General features: G+C 34.4%; 1 protein-coding gene across 5 annotated transcripts in view; it reads left to right on the top strand.

Moving 5' to 3' along the window:
* The window catches only part of CCDC91 (coiled-coil domain containing 91), a 367,817-nt gene that overhangs the window by 62,829 nt on the left and 283,166 nt on the right, over nucleotides 1-21,822 (top strand). For all 5 annotated transcript variants that reach the window (XR_014314001.1, XM_082739675.1, XM_082739674.1 and 2 more), the window contains one exon: nucleotides 1,521-1,599. Coding sequence is in view for 4 of the 5 variants with exons in the window: in XM_082739675.1 (XP_082595801.1) it covers nucleotides 1,521-1,599 (79 nt within the window). In the remaining variant the exon portion in view is untranslated. The remainder of the gene's footprint in view (nucleotides 1-1,520; nucleotides 1,600-21,822) is intronic.

Raw genomic sequence — 21,822 nt, 5'->3', positions numbered from 1 at the left:
GTTATTTTTATGGAGCCAGTATAGTCTTGCAGGAAAATCTCTGGATTAGGAGTCAGGATGCCTGAGCTCAAGTCCTGGAACTACCAAGTGAGCTCTGCGACTTTTTTTTTTTCCTTTTTAGTAAGAGTTTCACCTAATTTGGCATTTGGTAAAATAAATAAATAAATAAATAAAAAGAGATTGTTTATTAAAAACCAGGACTTTAATTAATGACATTAATAGGAGAAACAAGGTATTAAGTATATACTCAGTATTCTGATTATTATGAAAAAATGGTGTGAGTTTTTTAACAACAGGATCATTTCTTGTCGGTTCTTATTGTCTGTCAATATGGACATACCTATTTTGTGCATTTTTTCTGACACTGGTTTATGTTTGGCAGATTTGTATGGTTTTTTTTTTGCATTTTTTTAAATGTTTTAGGTTTTGTTGGGTGATTAAATCTTCTGTTGCTGAAAGTAACACTTAAAATTTTGTTAAAATTTTTTAAATTTTGAGGATAATAAGTGTTTTAGATAGCATCTTAGTTCCTTGTTTACAAGTTGTCAGTTATTTGAAGGTTTAAACTTAGTACAGTTTTCTTCACTTAAACCATGATTGATTTATTATATCAGAAAAAAATAGAGTAGGTAGTTTTCCTCAGAGTAAAATTATACTTCAATGTTACAGTCAATGGACCTGTTCCTTTCAGTATTACATTACAATGTTAACCAATTATTCCAATTTAATTAGTTATTAGGGTTCTTTCTTTTTCTATCTGGTTGTAGAAATACAGAAGATTTGCATCCTTGGTTATGTAAACCATGTTCATTTTTTGTAGTTTATAGATAATAGTTACTATATTCTATGTCATTTAGCTTCTGTGACAGGTTGCCTCAGTTGACTTCTGCTTGGCTGACAACTCAGTGCTGAACCAAATTGAAATTCTGGTTCTTTTTCTCAATAATAACTTTGCTGTGATCTGAACAATTAAGAGAGAAAACTTATCCAGAAACTCAACATGCAGTAATTGACTGTCCCTTACATTTAAAAACTGTTTAATAGGAAGGCTTGTTAATTTAAAACATCAGTTTTAGGAATTTTCTAAATGTTGAATGCTAGGAAGTCCGAGTGGTAGATTATTGAAGAATATAGATGAACCCTATTTCTTTAGATTGATTTCCATTAGGTCTTATGCTAATTAATGAAAAAGATGTACTTAGAGTACTTACATGTAAACTTCTCAACTGAAAATGTGATCGAGGATATATAAAAGAAGATTTTCATTGGCAGGAGATATATTTTAGTAAGGAAGGGAGATTTTTACTTAAAAATAACAGAGCATGCCTACAGGGGTGGGGAGTAGTGGTTAGGGTGGTTAACTATGAAGACTGAGAAACAATTAAGTATTTGGAGGGAATTTGAAAATGTGTGGTATATAGCAGAGAATAAGCCTGTGGTACTGGAAGGCTTGGTTGCTTAAATAGCATTTCTATTTTTTAGATCTTTGAAAATAAATTTGCCTTTCTTTTTCCTCCTAGGCTGCAGAGATTTTTGATGGTGGAAATGGTGAAGCGCAAACTACGTCTCCTGCCATTCCTTGGGCTGCCTTTCCTACAGGTACTACTCTGCAGTAACTAGAATTTTTTTATTTTTCTTATTGAACACTTTGCCTTTTCTTTGAAAGCCTCTTTTTTACTTTTGCTCTTGGCCTTCTTTGATCTGAAAATGGAATGACCCAGATTTAATTTAGGGTTTTTTAATAACAGATGATAAATTGTGTAACAAATTCTGCAGCGTGGCTTGAGGCATGATTCCAAAAATGATATCATGAACATTAAATGAAATTAAAATATAATTTATATTTCCTAATCTGTCTTAGTTTCAGGAAAGTGAGGTACCAAATAATATTTTTAGGCTGTCCAGTCTGTTAATTAAAAAGACTTCTTATTCTTATAGTATAAAAATATCCTAAAGTAATATAACATCTTTACCAGTATTTGAATTTAGAAGTTTTTTTTTTTTCCCCCAGAAGGTCAGTCTAAAGTATTAAACATTAAAATTTAGCCATCCAGGAAATCAAGTGCAAAAATAAATTCCATTATGGGAGATATTTTATGGAAGACCTAATGTTCAATATTAATATAATTCATGTATAAATAATATATTGAATTTCCTAGGCTTTTTGTTCTGCCAAATCATTGTAAAGTCAGAAGTAGAAGATGAAAGTATCCTTAGCAGCTCTGTCTTGTCTTAGATTATTAGAGTTACTCATCCTCCAAATATTTTTCCAGTGCTTATTATGCATTAGGTGCTATGGGAATGTGTCCTTTACTTCAAGGGGAGATAGGACAGGCACATACATACTTGTAATATGAAGCAGATTTGTGATTTGGGAAGAATGAAGATTTCATCATTCATTTGTTTAGAAAATGTTTATTTCATGCCTGGTATGAGTCCAGTACTATTCTTGAAGCTGGGCATATATTATTGATCCGGGCTTTGAAGGATGTTCATGATTTGAATAGGCACAGATGGGAGAATGGGGAAAGATTGTGAAGTGAGAAAAAGCAAGAAACAAATGTGTAAATGTGGGAAAGAGAATGACATAGTTCGGATGCTCATTCTTGTTTGAGGGATTTATGTATGTGGTTTCCTTTCCCTGGAATTTCTCACCTTGTTTCCCACCAGCACTCTCTCCCGCTCCCTTATTATACTAACTCCTATTTGTTTTATGTGTTGTTTTATGCTTTAATATGCCTTTTCTGGGAAGCCTTCCCAGAGAACCCTCCCACATCTCTGTGCACCTATTTTCTGACTTGCAGTTTAGGCTGTAAATTTTGTGGGGATAGGCACTGTGTCTGTCCTTTTGTTATGTCTCAAATGCTGAGTTTAGTGCCTGGCTTATAGTTGGTCCTCAGTAAGTATTTATAAAAAGAGTAATTAAAGGAAAAAAAAAAAAAAAAAGAATGAGGGAAGCCTGGGTGGCTCAGTTGGTTAAGTGTCCAGCTCTTGTTTTTGGCTCAGGTCATGATTAGGTTGTGAGATCAGCTCCACCTCTGGCTCTGTGCTCAGCAGGGAATCTGCTTGAGATTTCTCTTCCTCTGCCCCTTCTCTTACTCATGAGCATGTGTGCATATACTGTCTCTCTTTCAAATAAATAAATAAATCTTTAAAGAAATGAATAACTGAATGAATGACAACTAGAGTAGCAATGGAAATTGATAGAAAAATTGGAATTCTGATATTTATGTAATGTCTTAGGATTTTCAGTGTGTTATCATGTATTTGATTATTGTAAAGTAGGTAGAGCAGCTACAATATTATCTATTGTACAGATAACAAAATGATGGGTTATAAAAATTTTGGAGTTTGATACAGGTAAATATGTTTAGGAATGAAATCTAGTCTATCAGATTATATTTCAGTTCTTTTTAAGTTAACTGCTGTTTTTTGTTTGTTTGTTTGTTTGTTTTGATTAGGGGAAAGTATCAGCAGGGCCATCTGGCTGATGGGATGTGAGGGTGAGGGAGGAGTCAGAATTGATTTTTGAGGTTTCAAGCCTTGATTCTAAAGGAATGGTATTGCTTTGAACAGAAATAGAGAATTTTAAAAAAGTTGGTTTGGGACAACAGGAGCCTAATGAATTTGTCTTAGACTTGTGTATTTAAGCTGCCTTCATTTTAGGAGAAAGGTTAAGGCTGGTGTTCTTCATTTGGGAGTTTTCTCGTAGATATGACAGTTGAAGTTGTAGAAGATAACTGTGGAATCAGTATGTAAAGAGATTAGGGTTAAGTAGAGAAATTTGTATGTCCATAATTAAGGAACAAGAGGAAAAGAAAGACACAGAAGATTGAGAGATAAGGAGAGTATGGGCTAGGCATCAGGAGTAAAACATTTCAAAGAAGTTATGGTCCTGGTGGCTAAAGGCTGTATGTGAGAGAGGTTAGTGTGATTAGAGACTGAGAAAATAAGCATAGTCAGAAATGGCTTTTAAGGAAGTGATTTCAATAGATTGGAAGTTGAAACCAAATTGTACTTCTTTACAAAAGCAAGAACAGAATCTGTTTTCCTATAATTGTGGCAGTATATTAAAGAATTGTATATTATGGCCAAATTATCTACTTCCTGTTCTCCAAGAATGAATATTATATGTCACATGTATGCATATGTCCATATTTGTAGGTCAAGTTCTCAAAGCCTAATTAGAATTAAAAAACAATTCCTCTAGTGTGTGTGTATGTACACACAGACAGCACACCCAGTTTCTCCCTCAGCCCCGTAAGAAATTAAACCTGTGGAAAGTACTTCTGAATTTCCTCAGTGACTTGCAGAAGTGGAGATAAACTAACCTGGCCAACAGCTGAAGTGAAGGCATGGTAGATGCTGGCTCAGCCAAGTAATCTTTCTCTTTTGTTGAAGATAGTTTCTCTTTCTCTGCCTGCAGGAGCCTTTGATTCAGGTATCTGGAAGTTGAGACCAGAGTGATCTGAACAACCTAATTAATATAACAATTTAATCATTTCTACACTAAAGTCCAGAGAAGATAGGAAGCTTTAAGAGATCCAATGTAGATTCTTTTCAGTTCAAAAAAGGACTTAATATTCTCCTTCTGTCTGATTCTCCACCTACACCCTAACAGTTTGTAATCTATATGAAAAATATTTCTAAAAGAGATGATTATTAACCAAGTTTTACCACAGCTTAAAATCCAAGAAGATTACTCAGAAACATTTGGTTTAAGTTTTTAAAGTATTTGGGGGAGAACAGACATTTTCATTCTTGGGGTTAGGATAAAAGATTTTAAGTAAAGAATATAGTCATAGGCTTCACATGTCGAATGATTATCTTGGTGCAGAGCTGGCAGTTAGTTGCAGGGTGATTTTGTAATAGCAACTGGGTTAATTAATTTATCTTAAAAGCAGTGTCTGCTTATGGCCTACAATACTGTTAATGAATCAGGGTGCCTCAGGATACACATCTTACTGTAATATTCGTGTTATTTGCATAGAGGGACCTTTTATTTTATTTTTATTTATTATTTATTAATATTTTATTTATTTGACAGAGAGAAATCACAACTAGGCAGAGAGGCAGGAGGAAGCAGGCTCCCCGCGGAGCAGAGAGCCCAATGTGGGGCTCGACCCCAGGAACCCGAGATCATGACCTGAGCCAAAGGCAGAGGCTTTAACCCACTGAGCCACGCAGGTGCCCCTAGAGGGACCTTTTAAAATGCTAGTTTCTGTGTGATGATGATGTTAAAAAATTGCCAGTTAGAATAAAGGAAATGCACATGTTGGTTCTGTATCCACATTGTTACCTCTAAGCCCATATCTCATCAACGTATGGCATCTAACCTTTTGAATGTATCTCTGTACTTCCGTCGTCATGGAAGTTGGAGTATGTAAGCAAGAGACAAGCAAATATGAAGTTATCAATTTCCTTTTCCTCCTGCCTTTACTCTCACTAAAAGTAAATTACTAAAAGTAATTATTACTTTGTCTTAGTGAAAGATACTCAATGAAAAGAACTGCCTTTATTGGGCATTTTCTTCTCTATTTCGTAGTCTTTCCTTTTAGCTCACCTTCCATGGTTATTCGTTTTGAAGCCTGTGGCTAGTCAAACTGACCTACATTTTGTGTCTGGCTGGTGTCTGTTCTGTCACTTTGCTATTGCTCTGATTGTAGTACATTCCCTCATCTCCTATCTGCTTGAGTTTCATTTTTCTTTCAGACCAAGGTATATAGAACTTTAACTGAATCCATATCTTATAATTGCTCTTACTTCTGAACTACTGCATCATTTTTTTTCTGCATCATTTGCTTGGCACTTTGGCCAATTTTTTTTTTTTTTTAACTGTGGTTAAGTAACATACACAATTTATCATATTAACCATTTTTAAGTGTATAGTTCAGTATTGTTAAGCATATTGACATTGGTGAGCAACATTTTCATCTTGTAAAACTGAAACTCTGTAGCCATTTAACAGTAACTACCCATTTGCCCCTACCCCCAGCCCCTGGCAGCTACAATTCTACTTTCTCTCTATTCTAGACAACTCATATAAATAGAATCATACAGTGTTTGTCTTTTTGTGACTGGCTTATTTCTCTTAGCACAATATCCACAGGGTTCATCCATGTTGTAGCATGTGTCAGAATGTCCTTCCTTTTTAAGCCTAAATAATAGTCCACTGTATGTACAGACCACATTTTTTTTTTTTTAAAGATTTTACTTATTTATTTGAGAGAGAGACAGTGAGAGAGAGAGCATGAGCGAAGAGAAGGTCAGAGAGAGAAGCAGACTCCCCATGGAGCTGGGAGCCAGATGCGGGACTCGATCCTGGAACTCTGGGATCATGACCTGAGCCGAAGGCAGTCGTCCAACCAACTGAGCCACCCAGGCATCCCACAGACCACATTTTTTTTTTTTTTTTAAAGATTTTATTTATTTATTTATTTGACAGAGAGAAATCACAAGTAGATGGAGAGGCAGGCAGAGAGAAGAGAGAGGGGAAGCAGGCTCCCTGCCGAGCAGAGAGCCCGATGCGGGACTCGATCCCAGGACCCTGAGATCATGACCCGAGCCGAAGGCAGCGGCTTAACCCACTGAGCCACCCAGGCGCCCCCACAGACCACATTTTTATCCATTAATCCGTTGATGGACTCGGGTTGCTTCCTTTGACTGTTGTAACTAACGCTGCCAAAAACATGGAGTAACTAATATATATTTTTAAAAAATATTTTGTCAATATGACTGCTGTCTATATGTGTCTTCTTTAGTCTAAACCTTGGTGGGTAGAGACTGTTTTTAAACCTTTGTGAATCCTAAGCACTTAGAATAGCATGTGCCTTGTTAATAAGCAGTGCTCAGTAATTATTTCTTGATAATTAGTAGAACAGATTTGCTTTTAAAAGTAACTCTTTTAAAAAATTCTTTATTTTAATTTGTCAATATTATTAGTTTCAGTGTACAATATAGTGATTCAATAACAGGAACTCTTTTTAATTAGTTTTAGTTCTTAGGCAGTAAATAAATAGTCTTCCAATCATAAAGTAGAGGAAGGCAAACCTAAACTTGCCTTAAAAAATATAGTAATCTTGGGAATCTTAGATAATTACTGAAAGATGACAAAGAAGCTATACTCTGAGGTTCACTTAAGTTTTCTGGTCATTCCCAAGACAGACAAATGACCTGGGAATAGTGATTAACAAGAGTAATCACGGGGGCGCCTGGGTGGCTCAGTGGGTTAAAGCCTCTGCCTTCCGCTCAGGTCATGATCCCAGGGTTTTGGGATCGAGCCCTGCATCGGGCTCTCTGCTCAGCGGGGAGCCTGCTTCCTCCAGTCTTTCTGCCTGCTTCTTTGCCTACTTGTGATCTTTAAAAAAATTATTAAAAAAATTATAAAAATTTTTTTTTAAAAAATTAAAAAAAAAACCAAGAGTAATCATAGATTCACAGAAAGAGAGAACAGCTCTTTTGCTGTTTTTTTGTTTTTGTTTTTTCCTAATTTTTTGTCTGGTCCTACTGTATGGCAGCAGGTAACAGTAGAGGAGAGTAGAGGTTAGACTATATTTTAGTTAAAAAATACTAGGGTCTAGAAGCAATAATAGTAGTATCGAGTTATTTTACCGACTTTTTTTCGTATTTATTTTTCTAAATATTTTTCTGAAGGAAAATCATTTTTTTTATATGCTGTTTTGCATAGCATATAATATCTGAAAGTTTTTGAGTTAACTACACATAGAGCTGTATTTTTTAGAAAAAGTTTTTTTCCCCCTAAAGCTAAGAGATCTTTTTTTGAAATCATTATCAACTATCTTATAAATTTTTATAAGAGTGGTAATGTTCTACTTTTTAGGAAACTACTTTTCAAAATGAATGTTTATCTTCTGATACACACATGCACCTATAAAAGCAAAAATATATATGTACACACACACACACATACACACACACACACACACAGAGTTATCCATGCATAGGTGGATATTCTGATTTCTCCTCTTTTCCTCATTTTTACCCCATAAAGCAATTTGTCCTCCTTATTGTACCCTTCTGAAGTAAGGGCTTTCTCTTTTCTTGATTGTACAAGTTCTAAGAACATTAGACTATTAGTCTTAGTTTGGGTTTAGTATGTTTTTTGATTGTTTTCTGATTGTAGCAGACCCAAGGTTTCAGAATATATGGGATTTATTTAAATGAATTCTTTAGTTTTTTTTTGTTGTTATTCATTCATTCTTTTAATTCACTCGTTTATCAAATGTTTGAAGGTATACTGTGTATCAGACACTAAGTGCCATGTGCTATGGACCTTATTCCATTTTCAGTGATACCATATGAGAATTGTCATCTCAAATGACTGAATGTTTCATGGAATGCATTGTTAATAGTGTTAGCTGCTTTTATCAATAACTTCAGCTTCAAATATTTGATAGAGATTTCATGAAAAAATATATGTCAGAAAATGTTGTCATGTTGCCATTGTGTACAATGTGTGTGGTGCTGTTTTAGAGGCAAATGACTGTTCGCTTTTTACTTTTTAACTGTATAAATTTAAATTGTCTAGAAGGCGAGGTGGGAGGCGAAACCTTGAATACTGTCCTTTCCAATATGTTTCTAAGTTACTTGTAGCACTACACAGAACCACATTAGAATGCATTGACCATCAAAGGGAAAAACAAGTGGTCTAGATAGATACTTTAATCCAAATTAGCTCCTTCAAAACAGCTTATATAGAGGGCAAACTAAACTGTCTGTCACAAGCCGACCCTTTAGAAGGAATAATGGGAATTGGACCAGCAGATGTTGAACCAAATAACTTAGATGTGGTTCACTTTGCATCTGGAGCTATTTGCATACAAAGCCAACAGGAAAGTTCAAACATTTTTCTCAAGACATTGGCAGAGAGAAACCTGGAAGACAGATGCCTTTTTGATTTCATGGTTCAGTTTTTCCATTCTCCATTCTCCTGGCCAGGAAAACCTAGGACAACAAATCGGTCATTTTATTAATATCCCATTACTCTTCTTGCTAACCCTGTTTTTCCAGTAGAATCTGTGTTACACATCTACAAGAGCTCAGAACCTGAGTCCACACATTTTTGTTTGAGAAAATATTGTTGTGATATTTTTCTTGAAATTCATCTGTGGTTTCTGCATAGTCATAGTAAACATTAACTGAATTCATTGGTCTGAGCTATATTTTGGGTAAAATTTGAAGGTGACTTATTCACAGACTCATATTATAATAGACAATTGGATAATGTTTAAAAACTTCCCATCTCTTCAACTTTTTATCCACATTAGACATTTTGTTAGGATATAAATTGGATTTCCATTGTAGTATAATAATTTCATAGTATTTTTAAACAGATCGTTTGAATGGATGATTGCCAGATAGCTTCCTTTTGCTACTTTTTGTATTTTTTCTTAACTCCCAGGTTATCAACTCACTTTCTTTTATTCTGGAACCACTTCTTATAAATGATAGCTAAGGTGATCGCTTCTATGAAGCTATGAGTTATTACTGTATATGTAATATTAGTTTTCAGTAATTTATGGTAGTTCCCATTTTCATTAATTGCATATAATAGGGAATATATCAGTGATATTTGTTATGACTTTGAAGATTGGGTGTATAGTGTGGTTTAGAGGCAAATAACTGACTGTGGAAGGAGGAGTACCAGCTGTGTAACTTCTCTGAAACGCAATTATTTTATCTATAGATTGAAGAACTAGATGATATCTAAGTGTTCTTAGATTCCAAATTTTGAATTCCAAGTTTATTTATTTATTTATTTATTTTGTAATATGAGTAGCTTCTACTAGGTGAATCATGGTGCCTGGTTTTAACTTCATAGTCCAAGTGATACGGGACTAATCTAATAAATCACAAGTGCTCTATAAATAGCTATAAACATGGAACAAAACTATTAATATGAAGTACTATAATACTTAAGATAAACTTTTTTTCTATATATTTTAATTATCAGTTACTATTTAAACTGATTCTTGTAATATTTTATGGTTCAGTCTTTATGCATTCTAATTCTGATCTTGCTTTTTAAAAAGATTGCTTTAATTTTTAGGATGTTATAGAATACTCTAAAATTTTTTTAAAATAGAGCTTTGTAGGGATTTTCTCATATTACTGAAAAATGAAATTTGGCAGTGTATCATTTTTATGTAAGATGAAGATAGTACTCTCTTTATCATCATAATCCCAAATTAGCCCCCCAAAAAGAATTTTTAAGCTCTGTTTGGCTCAGTAACAGTAGGTATCATTGCTTAGTGCTCTTTTACCAACTCATAAATTTCTATTAAGCTACCCTTATGAATTATATTTCTTTGGTCTCAGAAAATACACTCTCTATTGTTTTTGACAGCTGGGCACACACACATATGTAGTATAAAGGTATGAAAGAAATGGGAAATGATATTAAAATTATACAGTGAAAATTTCTTTTCTATCTTGGTCCTGTAGTCCCACTCCCCTGATATAACTTGTTTTACATTTTGTTTTGTAGCCCTCCAGCTATTGTACAGGTGAACGAAAATGTGAATGTGCCCTCTTCTTTTTACACAGGTGACCGTGTCCTTTGTATGTATATGTGTATGTCCTGTGTATGCTTTTTTTCCCCCACAGTAACTTGGAGATCTTCCTAACTCATTCTAGTGGTTGCACAGTGCTCTTTTGCATGGATGTACCAGTATTCATGTAACCAGTTATTTTCCTCCCAGTTTCTGGCTACTGTACACAGTCCTGCAATGAACTTTTTTTTTTCCTCTTGGACTTTCCCATTAATTTATTTTTGATGTTCTCATTTAATATTTAGTGAGACTTGTAGAAGTATCCATTTATTGAGGCATTTGGAAGCTTTAAAGATTCACATGCTGCTATACTGTGTTTGCATATTTAGGACTGTTTCTGGAGAGAGATCTTGATACAAATTCAGAAAAAGGGATGCAGTGAATATTCTTGTATGTATTTTCAGGAAAGCTATTTTAATGTAAGTCATTATTTATATTATTTCTGTGACTTTATGGGAAGCTTATTTAAAATTAATAGTTTACTACTAATATAATCATAGATCATGCTTGTTCTCTAACTCTAAATAATGTCAAATTTTATATTTATATTTATATTTAGTATATATTTTAAATATATATTTTATATTTACAAGTAAATATTGGCCATACTGAAGGTGATGGTAATTTTATGAGTACACTGCAACTGAAATCTTTAGCTGGCTATGGACAAATTAGTGGTAGCATGGTAGGTTGAAATGCTCTTTAGTTGTCACATTTTATTTTTTATGGGTAAAATGATGTTTATTGGAATAGCTCTAAATTAGAAAGAGCCCAAATGTCAGTTGAAAGCAGAAGGCTTAATATTTTGGGCATATATTTATATAATAGAACACTTAAACACCTGGAGAGTTAACTTCAGCTACATAGGGCAGCATTGATGAATCTCTTGAACATATATACTACTCGTATAGTGTCTTTAAGGGATCAGTAAGAGGTCTCAGTTGACAAAGTTTTCTGTAATTTCTGACCCTAGTTCCCGAATCTCTGAAGTCTAGAGCATCATCCTCCTTTTGGAATCTGAATTCTTATTCTTCATGAGAATGGGGGCTCTGTGTTTTGGCTAGAAAGCCAGGGCTAGGTCTGATTCAGAGTGACTCCTGTGTATGAGTGTTCTAAAGGCGTCCCGTCCTTCCCTTGTTACATTCTGTTCAGTCAGATGGGATGGTATGGGGTAGAGAGTGGGGAGTAGACCTTAGGTATAGGGGCTGTGAATGAGTAGTGATATGATAGAATAGGGAAAATTTCAATTTGACCTAAAGTCTCTGCTACAGAGATGGGAGGCCACGGCCAGACCTGAAAGCTGATAAACTTTCAGCTGCTTGTGTCACTCCTCTTTCCCTTTACTCCTAAGATTCTTGCTTTGGACTCCTAGGCCTAGCCATAGCTGGGAACAGTAAGTTCTTCTACTTTGGGAATTCTCAAGTAGCCAGACAGATAGGGCTTGCAGGAATATGAGACTGACAGGACAGTAGAACCAGCATGGCCAAAGTTTCTGACTGATCCGCACTGTGCACACACACTTGGTTTGATGTCTCTGGACTGGTATCTCTAATGAACACTGTTGACACCTTGCTCTTGTGCCTGATCAAAGTATTAATCCAACCCTGAGTTCTTGTAGTTAATTTATATTATTCTCTTGGCTTTGTAGCCTTGTGTATTAAAAGTTTTCTTTACTATGAAAACATTGCTTAGGTGAAGACAAATGAGGATCTTAAATCAGCTCACACCTTGTTCTCAGACAGGTTGAGTTTTCCGGCCCTTCCTTCTTTGTTCTGAAGGTTGGGTATTTGATTTCCTCAAATGGTGTCTTTAACTCTTGGTGCTGTTCTTTTCTGCAGACACTGCTTCTCTGGTGTTTCCTCTTTGGGGAGTGCCATCCTTTCATGAGATTTTTGAGTCTTCTAATCCTTTTCTGCTCCTGTTTCCTCTTTGTGGTTCTCTATTCCATGACCCTCCATCAGTCAATTCTTTAGGTTCCAGGTTTTGTCAAATATGGGGATCTTTTTACTTCTATCTACTTCCCTTGTTACTACCCCAGTCAGAGCTGTCATTATGTCTTTTTTAGATGACTTCAGCAGCTTTCCACCTGCAACCATTCTTATTCCCTTTCCCCCTTTCTTTACCTCATCAGAGGGTGAGGACATAGTGAATATTCAGTAAGTGTTTGTTATTGTGGAATATCATTTTAAAGTTTAGAAGTGTTTCATGTTTTTTTCATTTTTGTGGATTCTGAAATATCGAAGTATAGGACATTTGACTAAAATTTTGTAAGTTATATTGATTACTGTGATATTCCTCTGAATATTTTGTTGTAATCTTTACATTGAGTATTAAAGGTTATACTTTTGATTAGGATATTATCTTGAATAAATCATGTAAACTAATTGCAGTTATAAAATCTTTGCTGTTGGGGCGCTGGGGTGGCTCAGTGGGTTAAGCCTCTGCCTTTGGCTCAGGTCATGTTCTCAGGGTCCTGGGATCGAGCCCCACATCGGGCTCTCTGCTCAGCAGGGAGCCTGCTTTCTCCTCTCTCTTTGCCTGCCTCTCTGCCTACTTGTGATCTCTGTCAAATAAATAAATAAAATCTTAAAAAATAAAATAAAATCCTTGCTCTTGTGCCTGATCAAAGTATTAATCCAACCCTGAGTTCTTGTAGTTAATTTATATTATTCTCTTGGCTTTGTAGCCTTGTGTATTAAAAGTTTTCTTTACTATGAAAACATTGCTTAGGTGAAGACAAAATCATTTTTAATCATTTCATTGTCAAAATTTTCTTCATTTAAATTAAAATTGAAAATCTTTTGAGGTTTGCTTTTTTGAATTGAATGTGATAAAGGCTGGTTTTATTGTGGACCTCCTTAGATGGGTGGTTGTGGATAATGGGCCTTTAATAATGGCATCCAGCCCCATCTTGGGCTCCTTCCTGAATGTGGAGTCACTCAAGAAGGAGCCCAAGATGGGGCTGGATCTCCCAACCCTAAAATCACTACCTGAGCTGAAATCGAGAGTTGGTTGCTTAACCTACTGAGCCACCCAGGCACCCCATCTTGCTGTTGTGTTAACTTGTGGCAGGGTCAACAGTCTTAATTTTACATTTATTTTATACTTTTTTCTGGTGTATTAATTTTTTATGATCATTTTCTTTGCTCTATTCTGTTGGATTTATTCTTCTGTTTTTCCTAATTTCTAAATATTTGATGCTTATTTCATTAATTTTAACTTCTTTTCAGATATTAACATTCAAGGCTGTAGTTCCCCTTCCATTTATTACTTTAGCTACATCTTGCCAATTCTGATATTTAAAAAATCCTTCAATTATCAATGTTTTCTAATATTCAGAATGAACTGATTCTTCAGTTACTTTAAAAGTATTTATTAATGTCTGGGGTTTTTCTAGTTTTTTTTTTATTGTTATTGTTTCTTAACTTGATTGCTTTATGGCTAGAGAAAGTAGTATAATATAAAATATTTGTAATTTAATGGGTCTTTCTCTGGGGCAGAGTGCTATCTGAAGATGAACAGCATTGACATACCCTGGACCTTGTTAAAACTGTGAAATCAGGCTCAGCTCCTCACCTGCCATTCCGGAATCTGCATTTTAACAAGATCCCCAGGTGATGGTTATACACATCAGGATTTAGGAAATTTGCTGCACTGAGCCTGTAGAGAGAGGAGTTTGACAATTGCAGAATGCACATGTTTTATATAAACTTAAATTGTACAAATGTTATAATCTCTTATGATGGTGGAATTATAAACTTTTTGAGGTTGTGTAATTTTTTGCTTTGTCTATGTTGAGATTATGTTACTAGGTGCATTCATATATCCCGTATCTTTTTGGTGTATTGAACTTTCTATCAGTATGCAATGATCTTTTTATATCTCTAGAATTGTTTTGTCCCCCAAGCCCATTTTGTCCTATATAAATATAGAAACTTTATTTGATTAGAATTCAATTGATGTTACTTTTTCTATTCTTATGTTTTTCAGTCTTTTTGTATCTTTATGTTTTTTAGATATATCATTCATAAAGAGCTTAAATCTCAATTTTGTTTGTTTACGAGTCTGACAGTCCTTGTTTTTGAATTGGATTATTCTGTCCCTTTATGTTTTAATGTAATTACTGATGTCTGTATGTGGTTCTTTTTCCTACCATTGTAGTTTTGGCTTTTTTTTTGTAGTGCCATTTTTTCTTCTTTTTTCTTTTTCACTTTTTTTTTTAAAGATTTTTATTTATTTATTTGACAGAGAGAGATCACAGTAGGAGAGAGGAAGGGAAGAGATCACAGAGAGAGAGGAAGAGAAGCAGGCCCCCTGCTGAGCAGAGAGCCCGATGTGGGACTCGATCCCAGGACCCTGAGATCATGACCTGAGCCGAAGGCAGTGGCTTAACCCACTGAGCCACCCAGGCGCCCCTCTTTTTCACTTTTTTGAATTGATTTTATTTCCTTTTCCCCTTGCTCGTTCAGTTTGGAAATTATGAGCCCTGTTTTGCTTCTTTTGGTGGTTTCCCTAGAAATTTTAATGAGCATTCTTAACTTAGTAAAGCCTGAAGCAAATTAGTATCTTTATCTTCCTTTTGAAAAACATAAGCACAGTGGAACATCTGAACTTCAGGAATTTCCTCTCTGGTCATTATGCCAGTGTTGGCAAGTATTTTTCATATAGCTATTCTCCAGATTCTACATGTATATTTATATATTTAATATATATATTTAACTCTACAAGGCATTATTACTTTCAGTAATGTTTTATATAGACAAAATATTTTGGATTAATCTGCATATTTACCATTTTTTTCTTTATTTCTTTTTGCAACTTAAACTCTGCATCACAAATCATTTCCTTCTGCTTGAAGTTAATCTTTGGGAGTTTTCCATAGAGGGGGACCTTGCTGGCAAACCCTCAGTAGATACTTGTTTGGAAACGGTTGTCCTTGTTCTGATTACTGAAGCTTTCTACAGTCGACAGACTGTGTTACCGTCTGAGCAGTTACAGGTACATCTTTCATGCACCCGTTCTTTGTTCATCATTGTCTAAGCTGGTGTAAAGCTTACCCATGACTTTATTATTTCTTTTTTCTTTCTCTTTCTCTCTCCCATCCTCCTCTTCCTCTTCCCCTCTCTTCCTGCCCTCCTGCCCCTTTTCCTTTCCCATTCTTTCCCCTTTTCTTTCTCTTCTCTTTTGATCTTTCTTCCTTTCCCTTCCTCTTCCTTTTCCATTCCATTCCTCTCCTTTTCTTCTGCTTCTTCTACTTCTGTTTTCTCTTTTCCCTGATCCATTGCATTGTTAGACACAGGCTATTTTCTTTTTTGTGTTCTAGGATGGGTATATTATTTTGAGTTCACTCTTAGCAGGAGAATATAGTTCTTTGAGGTACCAGATTTTGTGGGGGAGGGCCCTTTGGTGGGCCCTGAACTTTACTTTTTCCCCATGTCTTTGAGATCTTGGAAAACAAAGCTGAGGTTTACAAGGTTGGCAAATGTCTCCAAGGCAAAAACTTGCTTATTTCTTTTTGTTACATAGTTACTTATTTTTTGCCTAAGTATTTCTGTTTTGCAAGATCATCAGTTGATTTTCTTAGAGGATTTTAAAAAACATTTCTCTATATTTTTAATTGCTTTCTGTAGATTGGTTAGCCAGGTACCTAATCTCATACTTTTGGAAACAGAAGTTTTAGGATTTTTGTTTTTAATAAAAAAAACTTTACCTATATATTCTACTTCCTGATGGCTGGTTTTCATTAATTTAATTTAAAGTAAAAAAAAAATACTGAAATAAAAAATTAAACTTTCAGGCTCGTATTTTCTGGATTCTGATAATTACTGTGTGTCTACTACAAATACATTGTCTATTTTAATGTACTTAAATCTTGTACTCTCAGTAATATATTTGCTATAGTTTAATTAGATATGATGATGTCAAATGGGCTTATGTTAAAAAGATTTTTTTACATCCATAAAATATGTAAATCATACATTTATATTCTTCACTGTCATTGAGAAGATTTGGTATCACTACACTAATTGAATGCTATTCGTATATAATTCTTATAATTTTTGAATTACATTTCTTCAGAAAGAAAAGGCATTGTTATTGGTCATGGTAGTATTGTTTAGAGTTTAAACCTGATGTCATTTTGGATTCATTGAGTGTAAATCAAAAAAGTATATTTATTTCTTGGATTCTTTTATGGTTAGAGTGACTAAATAGACAATTATACTTCGCAGTGTGTAACAAAAATAATTAGTTGTCTTTTTTCTCTTGATGGGAAAGATCTAAATTAGAAGAATTGTTTACTTCTGAAAAGTACTTCAGACTTTTATGTTTCTGCCCATGAAGTGGTAAACAGCTGGGCTTGATGGATAGGCTGTAATTTTTGCCTTATTCAGACTGCTTAGTCAGTTGTTAGGTTTTTGAGTCTGAATTAGTCTCTCAGTTTCCTGGGACAACTGAATTTTAAAGTTTTCATTGAAGCACAGTGTTTTTCTAAGTCTAGCAGTATGTGTAACTGGTTAAATTTAGTTTGGAAAAGCTCTTAATTGTTTTGCTTATTGCAAATATTAAGACTTCTTTATAGATTAGAAAAAAGGAAAAAAATCTAATGTAATAAGATCCATACCATAAGCTTTTCTTCATGTAATTTATATATATTTTATACATTAATATATTGCTTATTATGTAAGCTATATATTAATATATACATATACATAAGCAATATATTAATGTATAAAGTATAAATTTATTTATATATAAATTAGTAGTAATTAATTCTCTACTAGTAGTAGTTTAGAGAGATTTTACCTTTTTGATTTTAGAGTTTTAATTTTATAATTATGTTTTATTTACCTGCTAATATTTATGGGAAATTATTTTCAGAGATGTGCTATTAGTTTTCCTAAAGGCTACTTGAAGGCATATTTCATTAGCTCATAGCTTATAGTGATCTATTTACAGGTTTGGTAAAAAATATAAACATTTTTACATAAAACTTTGTAAGGTAGACATTAAAATTAATGAATATTTTAGAACTGAAACAACCTTATGTTCAAATATACTTCTATAAGAAAAAGCCACAAACTCATCTTTTTTAAAATAATTCAACATTTAAGAGATTTATAAATGACTTACTGAAATATGACTTATTTCTCATATTCATCATGAATGCTATAGATGCTATGCCAATTAAGTTACAGATTTTCTTTTCAGTGGGGTTAATTAGTTTTGGTATCTCAAACACTTTGTCTTAAAATGGCATTGGTTTGGTTAGTACAGTTGTTTAGCTTTAGTAGAAGCTAAATAAATTGCATTGGTTAGCACTGTTGGTCACATTCTTCTGTTGAGTGCATCAGCTCCCCCCTCTTCTTTGTTTTCACTTCTGTATCAAACTAGTTCAGATTTATGTCGCATCTCACGTCAATTATTACAAATACTATCTTACCTGACATCATTTCTCCTAATTCATCCTGTGCATGGTTTCTAGAATAGTCTTTATACAGTAGAGTTCAAAACCCCTATGGTCTTTTGTCTAACTTTCAAAATACACTCTTGTCTGGTGATGGCCAATGTTGACTTTCCACTCGCTGTTACCCTTGAAATACCAGTGGTCCAGTAAAACTGAAATTCCTTGCTCTTCCCAGCAGATTTTTCCCAGCGGGTTCCTACCTCTCTGCTTCTTAGTTTTTCCTTTTGTTCTCCAGCTGGGATGGCCTCCATTGCTGCATGTTCAAGTCACATGCTTCTTTCAAGGCTTGGTTTAAATGTCTATTTCTCCACTGAGCTTTCCTCAGTCACTTTTTCAACCCCCTCAATTCCTGCCAAATATGGAAATGACTTTTCCTTTCTATCAATTGCACCTGTGTCATTTTATACTGTCAGCTCTTCTCTTTTAGGTTGATGATTATGGCAGTGGATACCCCGGGGTTTTTTCCCACTTCTCAAATCCTTTTGCATTCTTCACTTCATTATTATCTTTTTTCTCCCTGTTTCTTAAAAATTGTTTTTTTCTAGTGTTCTGTCTTTGACTTTTTTATTTTTTCACTGGTGAAATCTTTTATTTGAGGATATTTTGGTTCGTGCTTTTACTTTGTCCCCTCTTTAGAGCTTCAGCCTTAAATTTTCAACTGGTCTCTGGCTCTTTCTATCTGGCTGGTCCCTTAGGTCACTTAAAGTCAACATAACTAAAACTTACCTCCTTTTCTACTGCTTTAAACCTGCACACTTCTAATATTTCTTTTCTCACTTAATAAAACCACCATTCAACGAGGTGTACCAGCCAGATAACTGTTATTCTTAAGTTTCTCTCCTTTTCTAAATTTGTTAACAACTAGTTGACCAAGACCTCTGTAATCACCATATTTCTTTTGAGCCTTTTACTTTTCAATTATGCTGTAGAACTTGCTGTCCCCTAAACTGCAGTTTATGTCTCTGTAGCTTTTTTTTTTAAATGTAGTTGACATATAGTATTCATACACTCTTCCCTTTGCCTAGAAAGTACTAGTAAGAAGCTCTGTGACCTGGCCAAGTTAAATTAGCCTTTTCATTACCTGTTTCCTTATCTGTAAAATGGTAATAATACTTGCATAGAAGTATTCTAAAGATTAAGTGTGAATACACACACACACGTGTACATATATAACCTACACTGTTAGCTATCCATTCATATATATGAAAGTTATTTAATTATGGGTACATACATATGATTCAAGATTATAATAAATACTATTAACGATTAAATGAGTATATATGCCCGAGAGGGTGCTATTTTTTTAAAAAAGATTTTATTTATTTATTTATTTGACAGAGAAAGATCACAAGTACGCAGAGAGGCAGAGAGAGGCGGAAGCAGGCTCCCTGTCGAGCAGAGAGCCTGATGTGGGGCTCGATCCCAGGACCCTGAGACCATGACCTGAGCTGAAGGCAGAGGCTTTAACCCACTGAGCCACCCAGGCACCCGAGATGGTGCTATTTAAATATTAACTTTCCCCCTTCTCTTGCGTTTCTTTTATCGGACAAGCTATATGTCATATTTTATGTCTATCTAGGGATCACATCCTTTGTGAATCTTTTCATATAAAGATAGAATAATCCTTTTCTTCTTATACTTAATCTTCTACATCTTCTATTATGTGTTATACTAATTTGTTTATATGTATCCTCACTACAATGTGATCTTTAGGATGGAAAACTGTCTTATTTATTTTTTTATCCTCTTTTTTATAAAGCCTCTAAATATGCCATGTATGAAATCCATCAAGTTATATGCTAAATTCTGTGCTCCTGTGAGTGTATGGACCTTCCTGGAAAGAAAGTTCATAGCTTCTTTTAGACTCTCAGAGTTACCTGTTACTTAAAGAAGGCAAATACTCATAGCCACATGATATGCATACTTATACTCTGGAGTGATTTTCTCTTTGTCTAAATATATGTATATATAGTATTGAACCATTCGTGTTAGTCTAAAAACTTAGGCATGTTAGTCTAAAAAATTAGGCTTAGCCTAAAATATGGTACATCATCTCTCTCCTTATAGAGCTTATTTTTCTCCACTTGCTATGTTTGGGTTTTATTGGGCATATAAACAGAGAGAATGCAAGTAAATGCTTTGAAGACGGTAAATCTCCCAACATACTTAATTAAAAAAAATTTTTTTTTTGTCTCCGAAAGCATTATGATATGAGCAGGTTGTAGTGTAGGGACGCCTAGGTGGCTCAGTCAGTTAAGCATCTGCCTTCAGCTCAGGTCATGATCCCAGCATCCTGGGATTGAGTGCTGCATCTGGCTCCCTGGTCAGCAGGGAGCCTGCTTCTCTCTTTCCCTGCTGCTCTCCCTGCTTGTGCTCTTTCTCTGACAAATAAGTAAAATCTTAAAAACAAAAAACAAAAACCCCAGAACTTAAAAAAACAGTAAAATATCAGTGTACACAACAAGAACAGAAGATACGTAACTCTTTTTCCTAGGATTTGACCTGTTTGAGCTTAAGAGTCATTCTCTTAGCATGTCGATAATACTAGAAGATCTTAGTAGGACAGTTTGATAATCTTATAAAATTGAATGTAATGTATGGGACAATATTTTAGAGAGGTTCAGAAAGTATTCTTTTTCTTACATCTTATGTGTGAAGAGAAAACATTTTAAATAATTTTTCTCTATTATTTACCCTTTTTTCCTCCCTCAGCTATTTCTGTTAGGTCCTTAACTTTGTCCTTATATACATCTCTCATTTGAAATTACCATCTGGCTTTGTGTTTTATGGTTTACTTCACACTGAAACACTGCTTTCACAACCCAAAACTGGGTATAAAAAACATTCTGTCTATAAAGTAATTATATTCTGTTTTATTCTAGTTGTTATTTATGATGGATGGGTAATAGATAATATAGAATTCTTTTTATAATCTAGATGTCTATGATTATGATGGTTGGGATATTGGATTAGAGGAACATATAAATCGGTTAATGACTTATACCTCTTTATGATCATCTTCTTTTTTACATTACTTATTTACTTATTCATTTATTTATTTATTTTTGAATAAGCATTATCACTTTCATTTTTTAAATTCTAGTACTGTTAATATACAGTGTTATATTGGTTTCAGGTATACAATACTATGATTCAACAATTCTTTACATTACTCAGTGCTAATCATGATAAATGTACTCTTTTATTAATATTCTTTTTTAACTTTTTAAAAATTTAATTTAATTTAATTTAATTTTTTTGCATTCCAAAATTCATTGTTTATGCACCAGACCCAGTGCCCTATGCAATACATGCCCTCCTTAATACCCACCACCAGTATGAGCATCTTTCTGTTAAAAACAATTGCCAGGAGGCGCCTGGGTGGCTCAGTGGGTTAAGCTGCTGCCTTCGGCTCAGGTCATGATCCCAGCATCCTGGGATCGAGTCCCGCATTGGGCTCTCTGCTCAGCTGGGAGACTGCTTCCCTCTCTCTCTTTCTCTCTGCCTGCCTCTCTGTCTACTTGTGATCTCTGTCTGTCAAATAAGTAAATAAAATCTTAAAAAAAAAAAAAAAACAATTGCCAATTAATGATTAAAGAGTCACACAAACTTTAAGATATTCTGTGCAATATGGCTTTCTATTTAAGTTGGAAGATTTGTACAGTCCAATTTTCCATCTGTGTTTGTCTTTTCATTTATTCTTTACTTTGTTTAAGAAAGGGTTTAAAGCATTGGGGTATATGTTGACAATAGTCTCTTTGGTCCAATTAAATTGAAAGGTTTTTA

This window comes from Mustela nivalis, assembly GCF_964662115.1.
Source record: "Mustela nivalis genome assembly, chromosome: 7".
NCBI lineage: Eukaryota > Metazoa > Chordata > Mammalia > Carnivora > Mustelidae > Mustela > Mustela nivalis.
This window is presented reverse-complemented; position numbering and strand designations above follow the sequence as displayed.